This window comes from Cibotium barometz, chromosome 14, assembly GCF_041138505.1.
Source record: "Cibotium barometz isolate CiBa-2024 chromosome 14, ASM4113850v1, whole genome shotgun sequence".
NCBI classification, from domain to species: domain Eukaryota; kingdom Viridiplantae; phylum Streptophyta; class Polypodiopsida; order Cyatheales; family Cibotiaceae; genus Cibotium; species Cibotium barometz.
The window spans coordinates 15,730,121-15,746,261 of record NC_141059.1 but is presented as its reverse complement, the minus strand read 5'-3'; the positions used below and the strand labels follow the sequence as shown (position 1 = coordinate 15,746,261).

The window sequence follows — 16,141 nt, the reverse complement described above, 5'->3', positions numbered from 1 at the left end:
CATGGTTGAGATGCCAACGGATAAAAGAGGTGGACATGAGGGCTTGGTGCATCCTCTTGAAAGAGCATCTTGGGAGAGGTTTATCCTCTCCATTCATGGTAGAGATTGTTGGCATGAGGATGACATTTTGAGTCGTCCATCCACTCTTCTTTAGTCATGGTCTAACAAGAGAAGAGATGTAGGATTTATCTATGCACGGTTAGACAGATTTTATGTGGATGATTGGGTGCTTGACAGAGGTGGACATACTTTGATTGCTACAGGCACCTCCAAATTGGATCATTGCCTAGTGGTTTTATGTATTAGAGATCCGAATTGCCATGGATCAGCACCCTATGTACGCATCCCTGATCATTTGTTTTCAGATGTAGAGCTATCGCGTCGTATGCTTCATATTTGGAGATCTCATGACTTCTTACAGGCCTCTCAAAGCCTGGCCTCTGCTCTCAGTGATATTAGTGACTTTTATCACATGTGCCCTATCTAAGAGGCAAGAGGCCTTGGACTTAGAAAGGGCTATTAGACGTAGATTGGCTGCCTTGCACAAAGAGCACGAGAAACATCCTCATGCTCAGGAGATTAGATTTAGCCTCCAGAGCTTTGGTGGCTAATCAGGTTTTGCTTGCCTCAGCTTGGCTTATTGCCTCTTGTTGGTGCTTCTCTCGTGCGTGCATTGGCCAATTGCGGAGATTGATCCGCAATTTTCTCTGGTCAGGGCCTTGGATGGCACCTCAGACACTCGTGCCGGGTAGCTTGGCTCACAGTTATTCAGCCCAAAAGAGAGGGGGGCTTGAATGTTGTCGATCCGGATGTTTAGTGCAGGGCGTTGCTTTGCAAACTTGTGGTCAGAGGTTTCCTACCAGGCAGAGCCTTGGAAGGATTTTTTCTTGTTTCAGATTTCCAGATGTACACCAGGAGAGATTGGATGCCCAGCACACGTTTTTTGTTCACAGAGGCTAATATTAGGGCACCATCTTCCCCTCTTATTGTAGCCATTGTCAGAGCATGGAGAAGTATGAGATATTTTTTTGCGACAAAGGTTTCCTAGGTCTTTGGACGAGGCTGACCGACAACCTATTATCTGGAACGAGTTCATTAGGGATGAGGCTGGTCGGCCACTTGGTGCATCTCGTTATATGCAATGTGCAGAATGGGAGAGATGCGCATACACAGTTCTTGCTTGGAAGACCTTTAAGAGTCTTCCGGAGGATCGGAGAGTTGCATCCACTCAGCATCTTAGGGGCTCTCGCATTCGTATTGATTAGATTGATGCAGCTATTCCGCATGAGTGGCTTTTTGGGACCTTTCACGGAGACTATCATCCGAGTTGGCTGGGAGTTTTTTCGAGCATAGGCATACCTCTGCAGGTCATTGCTCTCCCGGGCCAGGAGGATACAGATTGCCTCATTTATTCTATCATGCCTGGTGGGAGATTGAGGAGATGTAGTATGGAGGAGATCATCCCAAATACTAGGCTTAGTCTAGTGAGGATTGTTGGTCGCTTGGGAAAGCACTAGTTCATCGACCCTTCTTCTCAGATAGTGACTCATGGCTCTTGGTGTTTGTGGCTATATGGTGGCAGTCCTATTAGATATCTTCAGTGGAATCCAGGAGAGTGGGAGTGGATTGATGCCTTCGATCCTTTGAAAAGCCTTCCTTTTTTCAGTTTCACTGTTCGGAATGCCTGGCTTCTCCTGACTCGACAGATGCATAGGATCCCTACTCTCAGGCCTCATTGGGAGAGCTATGATATTTCTCCAGTGATACAGCGCAGATATTGGCATAGACTTTGGCACTCATATAGAAGGAGCCAGATCTCTCATTTCTTTTGGTTATTCTTACATGGTGGTCTCCCCACCAATCAGTGGGGAGACCACCAATCAGTGGTCTCCCCACCACTGATTGGTGGGGAGACCAATCAGTGGAGATCAGTTTTCGGTGTAGCACCTTCCTGTCCTAGATGTGCGGCAGATTCTGAGTTCGTACAACATTGTCTACGAGGATGTAGCATTGCACAATAGATTTGGGGTCCTGTAGCCCAACTTCTGGGAAAACTGAGTGACCGAGCCATGCATGTGACTTGGGGGGCAGTTGCTTGGCTCTCCCAGTCCGGTCCACAGCTTTTTTTATGAGGGCAGTGGTACAGGTTCTGTTTTTTTCATTCGTAGAGGTATTGCCCAGCATGGTTTATTGCTGGATAATTCTCACTCTGATTATACACCCCCTAGACAGAGGATTGACACCAGTTGGGAGATTATTGCCAGTATTACAGCAAGGCAGATCTGGAGAGCTAGATGCACGGAGGCTATTGAGGTGTCTAGATTTTTGGGTCTTAGTGCATAAGTACTATATGGGGTGATATCATCCACTCGTATGGCTACTTGGGCTCGCATTCAGGGGCCCTCTCATTCTGCGCAGGCGAAGCATGTGATATTTATGCGGGAATGGGACCATGGCATCTTCTTTTCCTCTAGTACCACAGGTCTTACATGGCATCATGATGCTCCTCAGTGGTTGAAATCACCTTACATATTGGGGTGATTCTATTCTTTTCCGGCTTATAGCTGTGATTGTTGTATGTTTTTCTCATACTTAATAGAAGTCTCTTTCTAGAAAAAAATAAAAATACGGACACCCTCAATAGCCTCCGTGCATCTAGCTCTCTAGTTTGCCATGCTGTAATATTGGCAACAATCTCCCAATTGGTGTCAATGCTCTGTCTGGGGGGTGTATAATCAGAGTGAGGAACATCCTACAGTAAACCATGCCGGGCAATACCTCTACGAATGAAAATAGCAGAGTAGAAAAGCTGCGGACTAGACTGGGAAAGCCAAGCAACTGCCCCCCAAGTCACATGCATGGCACGGCCACTCAATTTGGCATAAGTTGGGCTATAGAACCCCAAATATGTTGTGCACTGCTGCATCCCCATGACCAATGTTGTACAGTCTCAGAATCTGCCGCACAGGTAGGTGTTACACCGAAAACGGATCTCCACTGATTGGTGGGGAGACCACCATGTAAAAATAACCAAAAGAAATGAGAGATCTGGCTCCTTCTGTATGAATGCCAAAGCCTAGGCCAATATTTGCGTTGTATCACTGGAGAGATATGATAACTCTCTCAATTAGGCCTAAGAGTAGGGATCCTATGAGTGAGGAGAAGCCTGGCATTCCGGACCGTAAAACTGAAAAAGGGAAGGCTTTTCAATGGATCGAAGGCATCAATCCACTCCCACTCTCCTGGATCCCACTGAAGATATCTGATAGGACTTCCACCATATAGCCACAAACACCAAGAGCCATGAGTCACTATTTGAGGAGAAGGATCAATGAACCAATGCTTCCCCAAACGACCAACAACCCTCACTGGACTAAGCCTAGTATTTGGGATGATCCTCTCCATGCTACATCTCCTCAATCTCCTTGTAGGCAAGATAGAATAGATGATGCAATCTGTAGCCTCTTGGCCCGGGAGAGCAATGACTTGCAGAGATATACCTATCCTCGAAAAGACTCCAAGCCAACTCGGATGATAGTCGACGAAAGGTCCAAGAGAGCCACTCATGTGGAATAGCTGCATCAATCTGATCAATACGTATGCGAGAGCCCCTAAGATGCTGAATGGATGTAGCTCTCCAATCCACCGGAAGACTCTTAAAGGTCTTCCAAGCAAGAACTGTGCATGTACATCTCTCCCATCTCGACCACTGCATGTAACGAAATGCACCAAGTGGCCGACCGGCCTCATCCCAAATGAACTTGTTCTACATAATAGGTTGTCAGTTAGCCTCATCCAAAGACCTAGGAAGCCTTTGTCGCAAAATTAGTCTCATGCTTCTCCATGCTCTAACAATGGTTGCAATAAGAGGGGAAGATGGTGCCTTGATACTAGCCTCTGTGAACAAAAACCGTGTGCCCCATGGGCAGCCAATCTCTCCCAACATGAGGTGTACATCCGGAAATCTGAGACAAGAAAAAATCCTTGCAAGGCTTAGTGCCTGGTAGGAAACCTCTAACCACAAGTTTGTAGAGCACCGGCCCGCACTGAACATCCGGATCAATAATATTCAGCCCCCCCTTTCGTCTGGGTTGAATAACTGTGAGCCAAGCTACCCTGGCACGAGTGTCTATGGTGCCATCCAAACCCGACCAAAGAAAATTGCGGATCGATCTCCGCAATTCACCAATGCACGCACAAGAGAAGCACCAACAATAGGAAATAAACCAAGCCGAGGCAAGAAATACCTGATTAGCCACCAAAGCTCTAGAGGCTAAATCTAATCTCCTGGACATATGTACCGGAGAAAACTACTCTACAGGAGAAATATCAACCCCAACCTGACATCACAAATATCTAGTAGTGCATCATAAACTGATCCAAGTAAACCCAAGCTTTGCACCCCAAGCAACTCTCGAGGAGTCACTAATCCAAAAACCAACAGATTTGTGCCAATTAATGAGTGTCCCTGTTGCCAAACAAAACTCTTCCACCAGTGCTACCCGGAAGGAACATAAGAATATGTGTGAGGCCTCCAAGAATATGGTTGTGTCATCAACTAACTCAGAGTCAACCAGCTCCTCTTGACTATGAAGAGGCAACCTCAATCCAAAAATACCAGCAGTGGAGTGGAGGAAGATGTTCATGGGCTCTACAACTATGATATATAATAATGGGGCCAAAGGGCAACCCTGCCGTACTGAGCGAGAGATCTGAAACCGCTCTCCTCTATCACTGCAAGCGAGCACACTACTGTGGGCATCACGATACATGCATGAAACTCCCTTGATCCATCTCTGAGAGAAACCCATATGGCTAAGAGTACCCTCAAGGAAGTAACAATCCACACTATCATAGGCCTTCTCAAAATCCAAGAGTAGAATAGCTAAGGGCTCATTACTTACTTTGGCAGAATGGCCTGTGATGACTAGTCACATGCCCACTCAGGCTCATGTGTGCCACCAACTTCAAGAAGAGGGTAACCTTCTGAGGGAGTGCACTATCCCAAAACCATTGCCAAAAGTTTGTGAGGAAGAGTGGAGATGCCATGAGCCCTCTCCCTTCGTCATCCTGTAAACAGAATGCAGCGGCTGAGCCCGGCCAAGTACTCAAAGAAGAAATATCCAGGGTGATCCAACTGTGCACTTTCCATTGCCACTCTCTCCCACTGCAGCCAAGAGGGCAGTTCTCCCAGAGCTACAAACAAGATGCCACTTTAAGAGGGGATGAGTTGATGTGCCATCTATGGTTGTGGAAGTTCACAATCTACACCTGTTGATCGAGGGCAGAAAGTCCTCCTTAGGCAAGACCTTGATGGGCTGCAGCAGGCCTCCCTCCCTACCACAAATGCTAGAGGGGGGGCTTTCCTCTCAGAAGTGGAAGATAGCAAAGGGAATGTCAAGCTGGGAGAAATGAAATGAAATGTTATATTAACGTCTTCAAAAGGCCAAAGTGGCCTATGAGACCAAAGTTACAACCATGTGACATCTGATACACTGTCTGGAAAAGAAAAGAAAGAACTGAAGGTAAGTATCTAGCCCTACAATACATCAGCAGGGAGCATCCAGAAGCAGCTACTAGGGAGAGAGGGAAGCTAATGCTACTAGTCACAATGGGGTGCATGAGTACATGGATACATGAATATGGGGGTATACAAAAGTGACAGTGAGTACAACAGTATATGGCTGGAGAGAGGCTATTCAAGTCAGCAGCAGAAGGGAAGGAGAGGCTGAAGGAGTGTGCCATTCTTGTGAGGAATAGCCAAGTTAATGTTGAAGCAAAGGTGTTCATGCCCCTTGAGACCTGTGAATCTCTCATGCTGCAATGGGGGAGGCTGCTTTCTAAAATGGAGCTAGTAGATGATGGACTGCGCCACACCTGAGATGAAGCGTCCTCAAGAGAGGTGCAAATGGGCTCCCACATGGTGGTCGGAGGGGAGGCAACGGATGTGCACATTCCAGGTTAAGAGCTGCCAAGCAGAGCCATTTCTCCTGCAAGGAGGGGACTGGAAGAGGGCTGGTCAGACAGTGTCCCAAGCTCTGAAGAGGGACTAGGGGCCACCACGAGAAGGGGTAAGGAATCTAAGAGGAAGTTCTTCCATGGCTCTCCCCTAGGCTGAGGGCTGCAGACAAAAAGTAATCTACCACATGGTAGCTAGAGGAAACTAGTTTGCCACCACCACTTTCCCAAAAGGAAAAGCCATGCATTGCTGCACTAGAGAAACTTCCTTCTAATACTCAAGAGGAGGGGGGCGATTTTCTGCTCCGGGGTAATATCGATCCGCACCTGGCACCCATGTTAGCGCTCAAGTTGCCTTTGGGAATCCACTGAGAAGACTAAATGGGAAGGTGGGGGAGGGTCCCACCTGAAACCAACAAGACTTGTGCCAATTGATGCTAGCTCTGGAGGCCAGGCAAAGCCGCTTCCGAAAAGCCCATCCAGAGCATGGTTCCCTTGAGGAAGGTCCAATCCACCCCTCCATAGGCCTTCTTAAAGTCAGGGAGGAGGACTGCTATGTCCTCTTGGCAGAGCTGCACCGCTGATGTCCCCTCATAGAAGGGAATGATATTATCTAGCTCGTATTATGGATAAAGCCTGTCTTCATACCATGAATGAAATTGGGGAGGTGTATCTGAAGATGATGGTTAATGTCTTTGGCAAGGATTTTGTAAGCGGTACCAAGAAGGGTGATGGGGCACTGTTGATATCTCAAGGAGGTTGCACCGTCTTTGGGGATCGAATGGATGAGACCCTCAGTAAGGTTCTTAAGGAGGGAACCTATCAAGATGACCTTATTAAAGGCCGGCCTTCATGAGATCCCAATTCTGTTGGAAGAGAGAAACCAGATGCCCATCCTCTCCTCGGCAATTCTGTCGGTGCCTACTTAAGCTCATCCTCCAAGAAGGGTGACTCTAAAAAACCACGCAAGGCCGGGGAGACAACAACCTCCTATGGTGCCAAACTCTCTGGCATACTTGGCCTGTAGGGAGAGCATGTGTCCACTGTAAGAAGCCGGTGTGGTAAAGTTCAAAGACAAGGGCCGAACCCTAGGGGTTTTGATTCCATCTCCTCCGGGTCATGAAGGCAATGGATGCCATCGCCCACAGGGGTGAGGCTCTGTTGAAAGTGAAGAAGCCATCGGTCACGTTCTCACCTCATCGCTCTAGAGGAGGCGCGCGTATGATACCAAAACTCCATGTGTTGAATCTCTTTAGCCTCGAATGAGGTGCGGGTAGAATCCACCTCCACACCACTTGGACAATGTGTTGGATATCAATGCTCCAACCACGTCACTGCCATTGTGCGGGTGACAGGTTGATCTATTTTGTAAGGCCCCCTATATGAGGAGTAGTCGTTGTGGTGAGCACCCGAGCGCAAGTCCCCAGTTTAGACATCCCATTCCCCAGTTTAGACATAGGATGCTGGCCATGTGTGGCCCGAAGGTCAAGAGACACCTTGTTTAGACTTGGCATCATGCTAAGTAGGATGCATGTAAGTGCGGGCTGATTGGCCACAGTAGGAGATCTCCCCTTGTGCTCAGGTTGCCGGGCCCGAACAAGCTCCTAGATGACCTCGGATGGGTCTGAAGCTGCGCATAGACCGTAGCCGTAGGTCTATGTTGTAGTCTAATATGGTCTCTGTCATGTGATATGGTCGGTTCATTCCATATGGACGAGTCATAGGGTGGCCAATATAGGCTGACCTATGATACGACTAGCCCGCGATACTATGATACGACTAACCCAATATAGCCTGACCTACAATACAACTAACCCGCGATACTATATATAGACTAGTTCGTCAGTCTTCATACTCATATTGAGATCAATGATAGATCTACCTTCACTGCGTTGTGCGCCCTTGTATGTGCATGGCATCCTATGTCCAAAGTCTACCTAGATCGTCAAAGTTCCTTGCTGGAGCGCCCACGTGGGAAGATGCCATTAGTTTGTAACAATACTTCAATTGCTGGAGTGCACGGGTGAGCAGATGCCGTTAGTTTGCAACAATAATTCAAGGTTATTCTCCATCTCTCTTGCATCAGGTTCCTTTGTCTTGTGATCAAGTTCTGCAGAGTATATTTTCTTACATGGTATTAGAGTTATAGCTCTAGACAAAGCTTGGGGGCAAGTGGTTCTTTGGGAGCAGATTTGGAGAAATGGCACAACCTACAGCTGCAAGGGCTCGACCACCACTAAGAAGTAGGATGGAACAATTATACCCTCTGGAAGTTAAAGATAATGTCCATTCTTGATATTTATGAGTTGTGAGAAGAAAACTACTAGGATTGATGTGAGGCTAGGTCCAATTCCAGATTTAGCAGTTCCACTGCAAAAATAGCACCAGATGAAATAGTAGTGTTTTCATTGCCTAGTGAACCTGTGTAAGACAATGGACCCCCCCCCCCCCCCCCCCCCACCACCCACCACCACCCCCTCGTTGTGAAGCTGCACCCCCTCTTCCCCTGTCTTCCTTCATGCTATCCCCACCTCTTGCATCTGTCCATAGAGCCCCAATGCAATTTCCAACTTGGTCTCATAGGTCTTGCATCATCATTGGGTGCACCACTCGGTGGTCTCCCTCGTGTTTCTGTACGCTGTCCATCCCCTACCTCCTGCGCCTCTAGTATGCGCGGCATGCGCGAGAGAGAAAGAAAGAAAGATATATTAAGCGTCTACTAAAGACCCAATGGGCCTATGAGACCAAAGTGATACAATAATGTCCATGGCATATCTCATCATGGAATGGAAAATAAAATAGAAAGAAAACATAAACATAGCTATCTCATTGGTGTGATACAAAATTGTCCATGGAAACTCATCATGGAATACTAAGAACATAGAAACATGAGAGCAACATCAGCTCCGAGTAGATGGTATACCACTCTCCAAAATATCAAGCATGGGGCTGATGAGTATGGCCGAGAGGTCTCCCTTAGCTATGTCACGTGGAAAGGTAGCTCGATGGCGGTGGAGCATGTCTTGGATTTGGAGTTTATGAGGTGATCGTGGCCGATGGGGAGGTCGAGGGCATTGGGCATGCTGGAGTGCAGAGGCTCGGTCCGAGGTAACTCCTCTCGGGCGAGGTAGGTCCAGAGCAGCTCGTGGAGGGTCCACAAGATCCACTATGTCAGTGTCCTCCACCTTCTGGGTCCAGAAGAAACTAGTGATGGTTGGTTGGGGCCGAGGCTCTCTCAAGAAGGTGTCCTTGTGTCTGCGGAGCTCAAGCATGAAGAGGCCAAGGCAGCGCTGGTCCTGGAAGTCAATGATCTTGGAGAGTGGACCGAATCCCTCACGAAATAGACAGTGAAACCTCCCGCGGATCTCATAGTATACGGGGCAGCGGCATATGTAATGCTCCTCCGTCTCAACCTCTGTGTGGCATAGTCGGCAGATCCTCTCCTCTCTGGGTCTCCGTATGAGCTTCCCGGCTCTGAAGATGCACTCAACTCTACCTGTCTCCACTCTGAGGCGGTGGGATGAAACCCGTATCTGGCCAATCGCAAGCATGGGACATGTGAACACTCAAGTAGCGGCTGCTGGATGAATCCATCCTTAGTGAGTGTGAGGAAGTGATCTCTGTAGAAGTGCATCTTCGTGGGGAGCTCCAGAGGTGTGATCCATGTGCAATGTGTGTAGAGGCTGAGAAGATCTAACTGGATAACCCGGTGGTGAGTAGGTGCACCATTTGGGCCATAAAGTGCCTGCCACTGAATGAGGAGCGTCATTCCAATGCAACCTACCACTGATTGCCAATATTAGGGGCGCGTCACCCTTGCTGATGATGTGCAAGTGGTGGTCCTCCAATGTAAGAGATAGACCTAGTAATTGCCACGGAGCACATGTAGCCAATGAAGAGGTTGGTAGTAGGTAGGTACTTCTATCAATGATTCACAAGCTTGGAGTGCCACTTGTCACGTTTACTGATGGCTGACAGCAGCTGGCTCTTGTCACCTGCACACTTGTCGGCTGGATGCTTGTCAACTGGACACCGGGCAATCTGACGGGCTACAGCCCTATCACTTGCATTTAGTATAACATCACAAACTTAATCAGATAGAGTCGACAAAAGACCATCAAAAGCCTGAAACATATCAGAGATGTGTGGCATGCTCTAACAAACTACAAGATCCGTACTCTTCTATTACCTTTGTGCAGAGAGCTGATGTCTAGAGGTGGTGTGCTAGTAACCATAGAGAAAACAACACCTGGTGCTATACATAAACTAGCCATATTCAGAAACATGATCTATAGAGGAAATGGTCTCACCCTCGTTGTCATCCACATACACATGATTTTCATCATCAAAAACAGAGAATGTGATGTTTCCAAGCCACAAGACTGCGGCCAGCATTGCAAACACACTGTTCTGATCTTCTTGGCTGATTTGCACTACATCCATTGCATGCTGCATCCCAAAAACATCAACATAAGCAAATTCCTATAGACTGCAAGGAAAATGCTGGAAAACTCTCAAGGTGGACTAGATTTTCAGTGATACATGGTAAGCCTGCATTAGCTTGTCCCTGTTAAATCATTCTCAAATACACTCACCACAATTGCATGAAAGTTAGCAGCATCATCAACATTGTCAATGTGCAGACAGCAGCTCTGATTTAGATAAAGATAGTCTTTGGCAGGTTGTAAATGGATGTGTTCTGCACCAGAATATCCAAAGTTAGGGCAACACAGGCAACCCTGTGCATACAAACAGGTAGAACGAGTTACTATATGGGCTATGAGTTAAAAAATGCATGTCTAGACAGCCGCAGGTACCTCTCAATGTATCGTTAGCTCCAGCACAAAGCTGGTAAAAAATGTGATAGGAACGTTCACCCATTGCTTGCTGGACGACTCGAGACTGATCAGCAGCAGAAATATGTTAAATTCCATATCTACTCCATATTCAACTTCACAGTTGTGTGAGATACGAGATATATTGCCAGAAAAGTCATAAGCTGCAAGCTTGTAGAAACCTACCTTCTCAAGCAAGTCTTCCATTAGAAACCATCATATGCCCAAGAAAACCAAATACAAGCTGTTAGCCATCATACAAGGAAGAAAATGCACACATATGCCCGCCCCATAATGAAGAAATTCTTTGGCTTGAGCAACAACTTCATGACCATTTCCACTATTATCCAGTAAACTGCTACAAGAAAAAGTCGGTATTATTTCCATGAGAAAAAGAACCCACGTGTTTCTTACAGGTTTGGATCCTTGCTCCACATATCTTTCCAGAATCTTCAAAGTAAATGTCTATGAGTTTTCCCTGCAGTATCAAATCTTTTCCACCTTGGCAAGGGTAATCAATTACAACTAAAATGATCATAGCAAAATCTTTCATTGCACTTACAAATCGGCTAGAGTTGTCATTTCTTGATGTTTTTGCATTTCCAAAAGCCTCCAGGATTGGATTGGTCTGCAAGATCTCATTCTCAACACCGCCACCCCCACCAACAGCAGCCAAGTACTGCATAGCAATTTTTGCTGTCTCTGTTTTACCTGCACCACTCTCACCACTGAAACAGAAAAACTAACATTGGATGTCAAGATCCTACAAGCAAAGGAATCATAAAGATGTAGTATTAAGTGAATTAGAAGCAGCTTTTAAGGTCATGGAGCAGAAGAGTGTGGGCAGTGCTGTAGCAGACTTGGTTGCCCAAGCACGCTGTGGGAACACCAATCATGTCACCAGAGAGGGTCTACTCTAAGGCAATATACCCACAGGAGTCCACAAACAGACTAAGGAGATGCACAGCTACTCTGCCTCTCTCCACTAGTCACACACACACACAACTAACCAGGGGAACACTCCACAGGCCTGGAACACTACTTAACTGCACACTGTGGAACACCACTTAACGACAACAAAATCAATCTAACGACAGCCGGAAGCAACCAAACATGTCCTTATGAAAGTGTGATATAATAAACTCTCTGCACCGTGAGTACACAGGTCACAATAGAGGAAGGCCACTAACAATCAGCAATCAACAAGCTTGGGAAGCCTCAGTCCATGTTGATCATAGCTAGTTTCTCCCAGACAGGGTCACATGCTCACATCACATCTGTATACACTAGTGATAGTTGTTTTTTCTTCTCTCAATTACTTTTTCCATGGCTCAGTATATCCATGGTATCATTGTACCACTTATGGTCTTATAGACCCTTGAGGTCTTCTGTAGACGTTAATATTATAGCCTTCTTGTATCACCCATGATGGACATCCTGGATGGACCCTTGCCCGGCATACAAGGTTGATTGACTGTTTTTATTCAGCTCTCACTGATTGTACCCTATACCTGGCATAGTAGGATCCAGATCAAATCACTCATCTATTACGACATCCCCCATACTCTTTAACTCCAATGGAGGCCAAAAAGCAAGCCTTTCATGGTTCCTATACTACAAGTGGTTGAGGAAACACGCCAAAGAGGTGATAGTCCAAGTGGTAAAGTGTTTGCCTAGGACCGAAAGGTCTTGGGTTCAAACCCTGCTTGGACCCCTCGGCGGCACCTCTCATCCGCGCTCTCCATAAGCTTCCCTTTCGGCGTCGATCGTGTTCTGGCCGCCTTTCCCAGGAGGACTCCAGTGTAGCCCCTCCGCTCTCTGTGGTCGAGTATGCTCGTCGCCCTCTTCAGAGGGCCGCGTAGATGATCTTGTAGCTCACGACACCAGCGTGTCTGGGACGTTGAGCGAGTTGTAATGTTAACTATTAGTAGGATCTCTCTCCCGGAAAAAAAAAAAAAAGTGGTTGAGGAAACACCAAAGACCAATGAATTCTTTCCAATCAAAGAGAATTCCCATTCAGTGCATCTCTACCATGCCACTGAATAGAAGAGAAAGCTAATTTCCAATCATGTAGAAGGGAAGATGCATAAGGGCATCCCGGAATTTTTCCTTCAAATTTACCCAATGAGAAATGTGCCAATCGCCATAAGCTCTAGTCTTGATGGATGCACACATGTTTGCAATTATTATGGCCCATGGCTGCCGAAGTTGAAAAAAAGTGGGAATCATGGTGGCCTTTCTTGCGAAGAGATGATAATGCAATGCATTTTACGTGTGTAGACCAAAGATCGCCTTAGAAGACGCAACACTCTCATATGATGCTTGGTTTTCCACAACAATTCCAAGGCATCAAACATAAAAGTATCAATATGAGTTTTAACACCAAATCAACAACGGCAAGTAAAATTGCACATAGGCCATAATGATCGATTGAACAATTCTGACACGCACATGTAAAGGCCATGTAGAAAGCTTCCAATATGCTAGCTTGGCCTTCAATTTGTTCAATACCCAATGAATGGCATCCTATGTAGACATATACCATGACAATGGATATCCCAAATGTCTAACTAGGTGGTTTGGTGAAATAATTTGTCCTATCCATAACAATGCATGCCAGACACAAGAAGTCAACAGAAGCAGTTTAGACTTAGAAAAGTTGATATAAAGTCCAGTTGCTTTACTAAATAATTCCAAAGTTCTCATGATACACTTGAGATCATTTGGATCATTTTTGGGCATGAGCATAAGCATGAGCAAAGAATCATTTTCATAGGCCTGGGTCACAAAATGTGAACCATTGGGTAATTGTAGACCATGTATTACCCCTGTGCAATCAAGACATTCATATACATCAAAAGTGGATGTGTCGCAATCGCATACAGTAATGCACTAAGAGGACATCCTTGACGCATAGATTTTTGCAATGTCCACTTTGATGAGAGATCACAACCCAAAACACACTAGGTAGTACTATCCTAATATAACCAAAAAATAGCTTGTTGCATTTTACGACCAAAGCCCATTGTAGTCCCATTGAGCTATATCGAAAGTTGCATAAACACCATAAAAATGAGGTTTAGGAATCTTAGTCATTCCTATCAAGTTAAAAAAACCTCAAAACTCCAAAACCAAGACTAAACCATCTCTTAGGTTGGGACATATGAGCCCATAGTCCCGCAAGAAAAGACGTGAGTCAACACATGTCCGTGAGTCGTGAGCCTGGAGATGTGAGAGCCGTGAGTCAACAAACGTGAGTAAACCTAATAAACTACCTTGAAGACTTGTAAGAACATACCTCCTCATGTCCTTTAAGAATGTTCGTATCATACAGTATCATATACAATTTCCAAGGAAAATTCTTGTCCTTCACAGTTAAGTACAATTATTACCAAATAATTGCTCACCAATTGTGTAATACGCCTATTGCATAGAAGTATAAATATTCTTGTCCTCCATAATTATTGGTTAAGTTACAAGTATAATTATTATCAAATAATTGCTCACCAATCCTTTCATAGAACTATTACATAAAAACAACCACTTGCATAACAAGGACGTCCTGATAAGTATATTTGGCATAGTCTATCGCCAAATATACATTAGCAATATTGTCCATAATTTGTCTTATGGGGAACAAAACCATATTGCTGTGGATGAAAACCATGAAAAAGTAGTCCGACAATACGATTTGCAAGCATTCTAGTTGCCAATTTGTAGATAACTGGCACCAATGCGATTGGTTCACCAATCATTAAAGGATGCTCCTTATGCTTTTTTAGGTATCAAAGTCACAAGGCCTTATTTCCAAGAAGTAGGCATACATCTTGTTTCCCATGCAACATTAATCATGGTCAAGATCGGAAGTTTAAGCTCATCCTAGAAGGCAACAAAGAATTCAACCGTCAGACCACCCAACCAGGTGACTTCCAATGCCCCACACAATTTAACAAAATTTTGTGAGCATCATGGACATTAGCATGTCAGAATATGCAGCGGAGATGAAGACAAGATCTGAAAACACCTAGAGCAAGTGCACAGCAGAAAAACGCAGAAATGAGAGAGAGAGAGAGAGAGAGAGAGAAGCGTATAACTATGCTATATACACAAGAGAAATCCCGGAATACAAGATATGAAGTGTGGGGGGGGGGGAAGGGGCCATTTTATATGGCCCCAGATAGCCAGTCAGCCTGCTGAAAAACAGCCGACAACAGGCAAAAATGTCCACGCCCAGCTCTGCCCTCCAATCGGCCAAGCAGCTCCTAGTCGGCCAGCAGGCAGACCATGTCGGCCAGCACACAGGGGAAAGTCGGGGGCAGCACAGCAGTCGTACAGTCCTCCACGCCAAGGAAAAAATATGGAGAGTGGGGAAAAATGAGAAAACACCTAAATCGGGCGGGCACACCCACAACAGAGGCCCTGGTGTAAATATGCAGACAGAAGATGACTGCTACCACCCCCTCTCAGCTCCTGGATGTGGAACCAACCCCAGTGAGTTGGAGTGCCTCCAGAGCATAGCCTGAGGTAGAGACTTCGTGAAGAGGTCCGCCGCATTGTCCTCCGTCGAACAATAAAGAAGCAAGATGTCACCAACCAAGATCTCCTCACGAACAAAGTGATATTGTATCTCTATATGCTTGGTCTGGGCATGGAAGACCGAGTTCCAAGCAATAGCTATACAGCTCTGGTTATCGCACTGGGTGACTGTGGGCTCCTTCTGTGGAAACCCAATCTTGCCAAGCAACCTCCGCAGCCACACAACCTCGCAAGCAACACCACAAGCAGCCTGGTACTCTTGCCTCTGTCGACGGCAAGGAAATAGTTGGCTGCCTCTTGCTGCTCCATGAAACCGCTCCTGAGCTGAGGGAAAAATTGTAGCCTGATGTGGATCTCCTCGTGTCTGGATCTCCTCCCCAATCCGAGTCACTCCAACCTTGGAGTCTGACTCCATCCATCAACCCCCCTCCTGTGTAAGAGAGTCCAAGATCCTTCGCATGCTGCAGAAAACACAAGATCCACAATCCTGCCTCCCAAAGAGTCCTTTGCAAACATGAGCTCAACAGCCTCATCAGGAAGCTTCCGTCCAATCTGGTATGCATCAACCAAGACAATGAACCATTTTGCTTCTGAGTCAAGGAGGCATCATACTTCTCACAAGGATCAACAACTGTTACGGTGGGATGCCAAGTCCTGGAAACCTGTTAAGACCACTCAAGGCCTTCGAAAACCTGCAAACCACCCCCTCTGAATCCGGAACCACAAAGCCTAGAGAATGTGCAACATCCGCCTCCTCCTGCAAGTAATCAACTGCCACCTGCCTGGCCTTCCAATAGGTCCTCGTGGAAAGA

At 46.2% G+C, this 16,141-nt stretch overlaps 1 protein-coding gene across 1 annotated transcript in view; it reads right to left on the bottom strand.

Annotated features, from left to right (window-relative positions):
• Window positions 1-16,141, bottom strand: part of LOC147631706 (myosin-1-like) — an 89,612-nt gene that overhangs the window by 31,277 nt on the left and 42,194 nt on the right. Inside the window, exons 6-11 of the mRNA XM_086808218.1 lie at window positions 11,356-11,521; window positions 11,208-11,271; window positions 10,980-10,993; window positions 10,776-10,860; window positions 10,554-10,657; window positions 10,269-10,407 (exon numbers count right to left, since the gene is read on the bottom strand). Coding sequence (XP_086664344.1) covers window positions 10,269-10,407; window positions 10,554-10,657; window positions 10,776-10,860; window positions 10,980-10,993; window positions 11,208-11,271; window positions 11,356-11,521 — 572 coding nt within the window. The remainder of the gene's footprint in view (window positions 1-10,268; window positions 10,408-10,553; window positions 10,658-10,775; window positions 10,861-10,979; window positions 10,994-11,207; window positions 11,272-11,355; window positions 11,522-16,141) is intronic.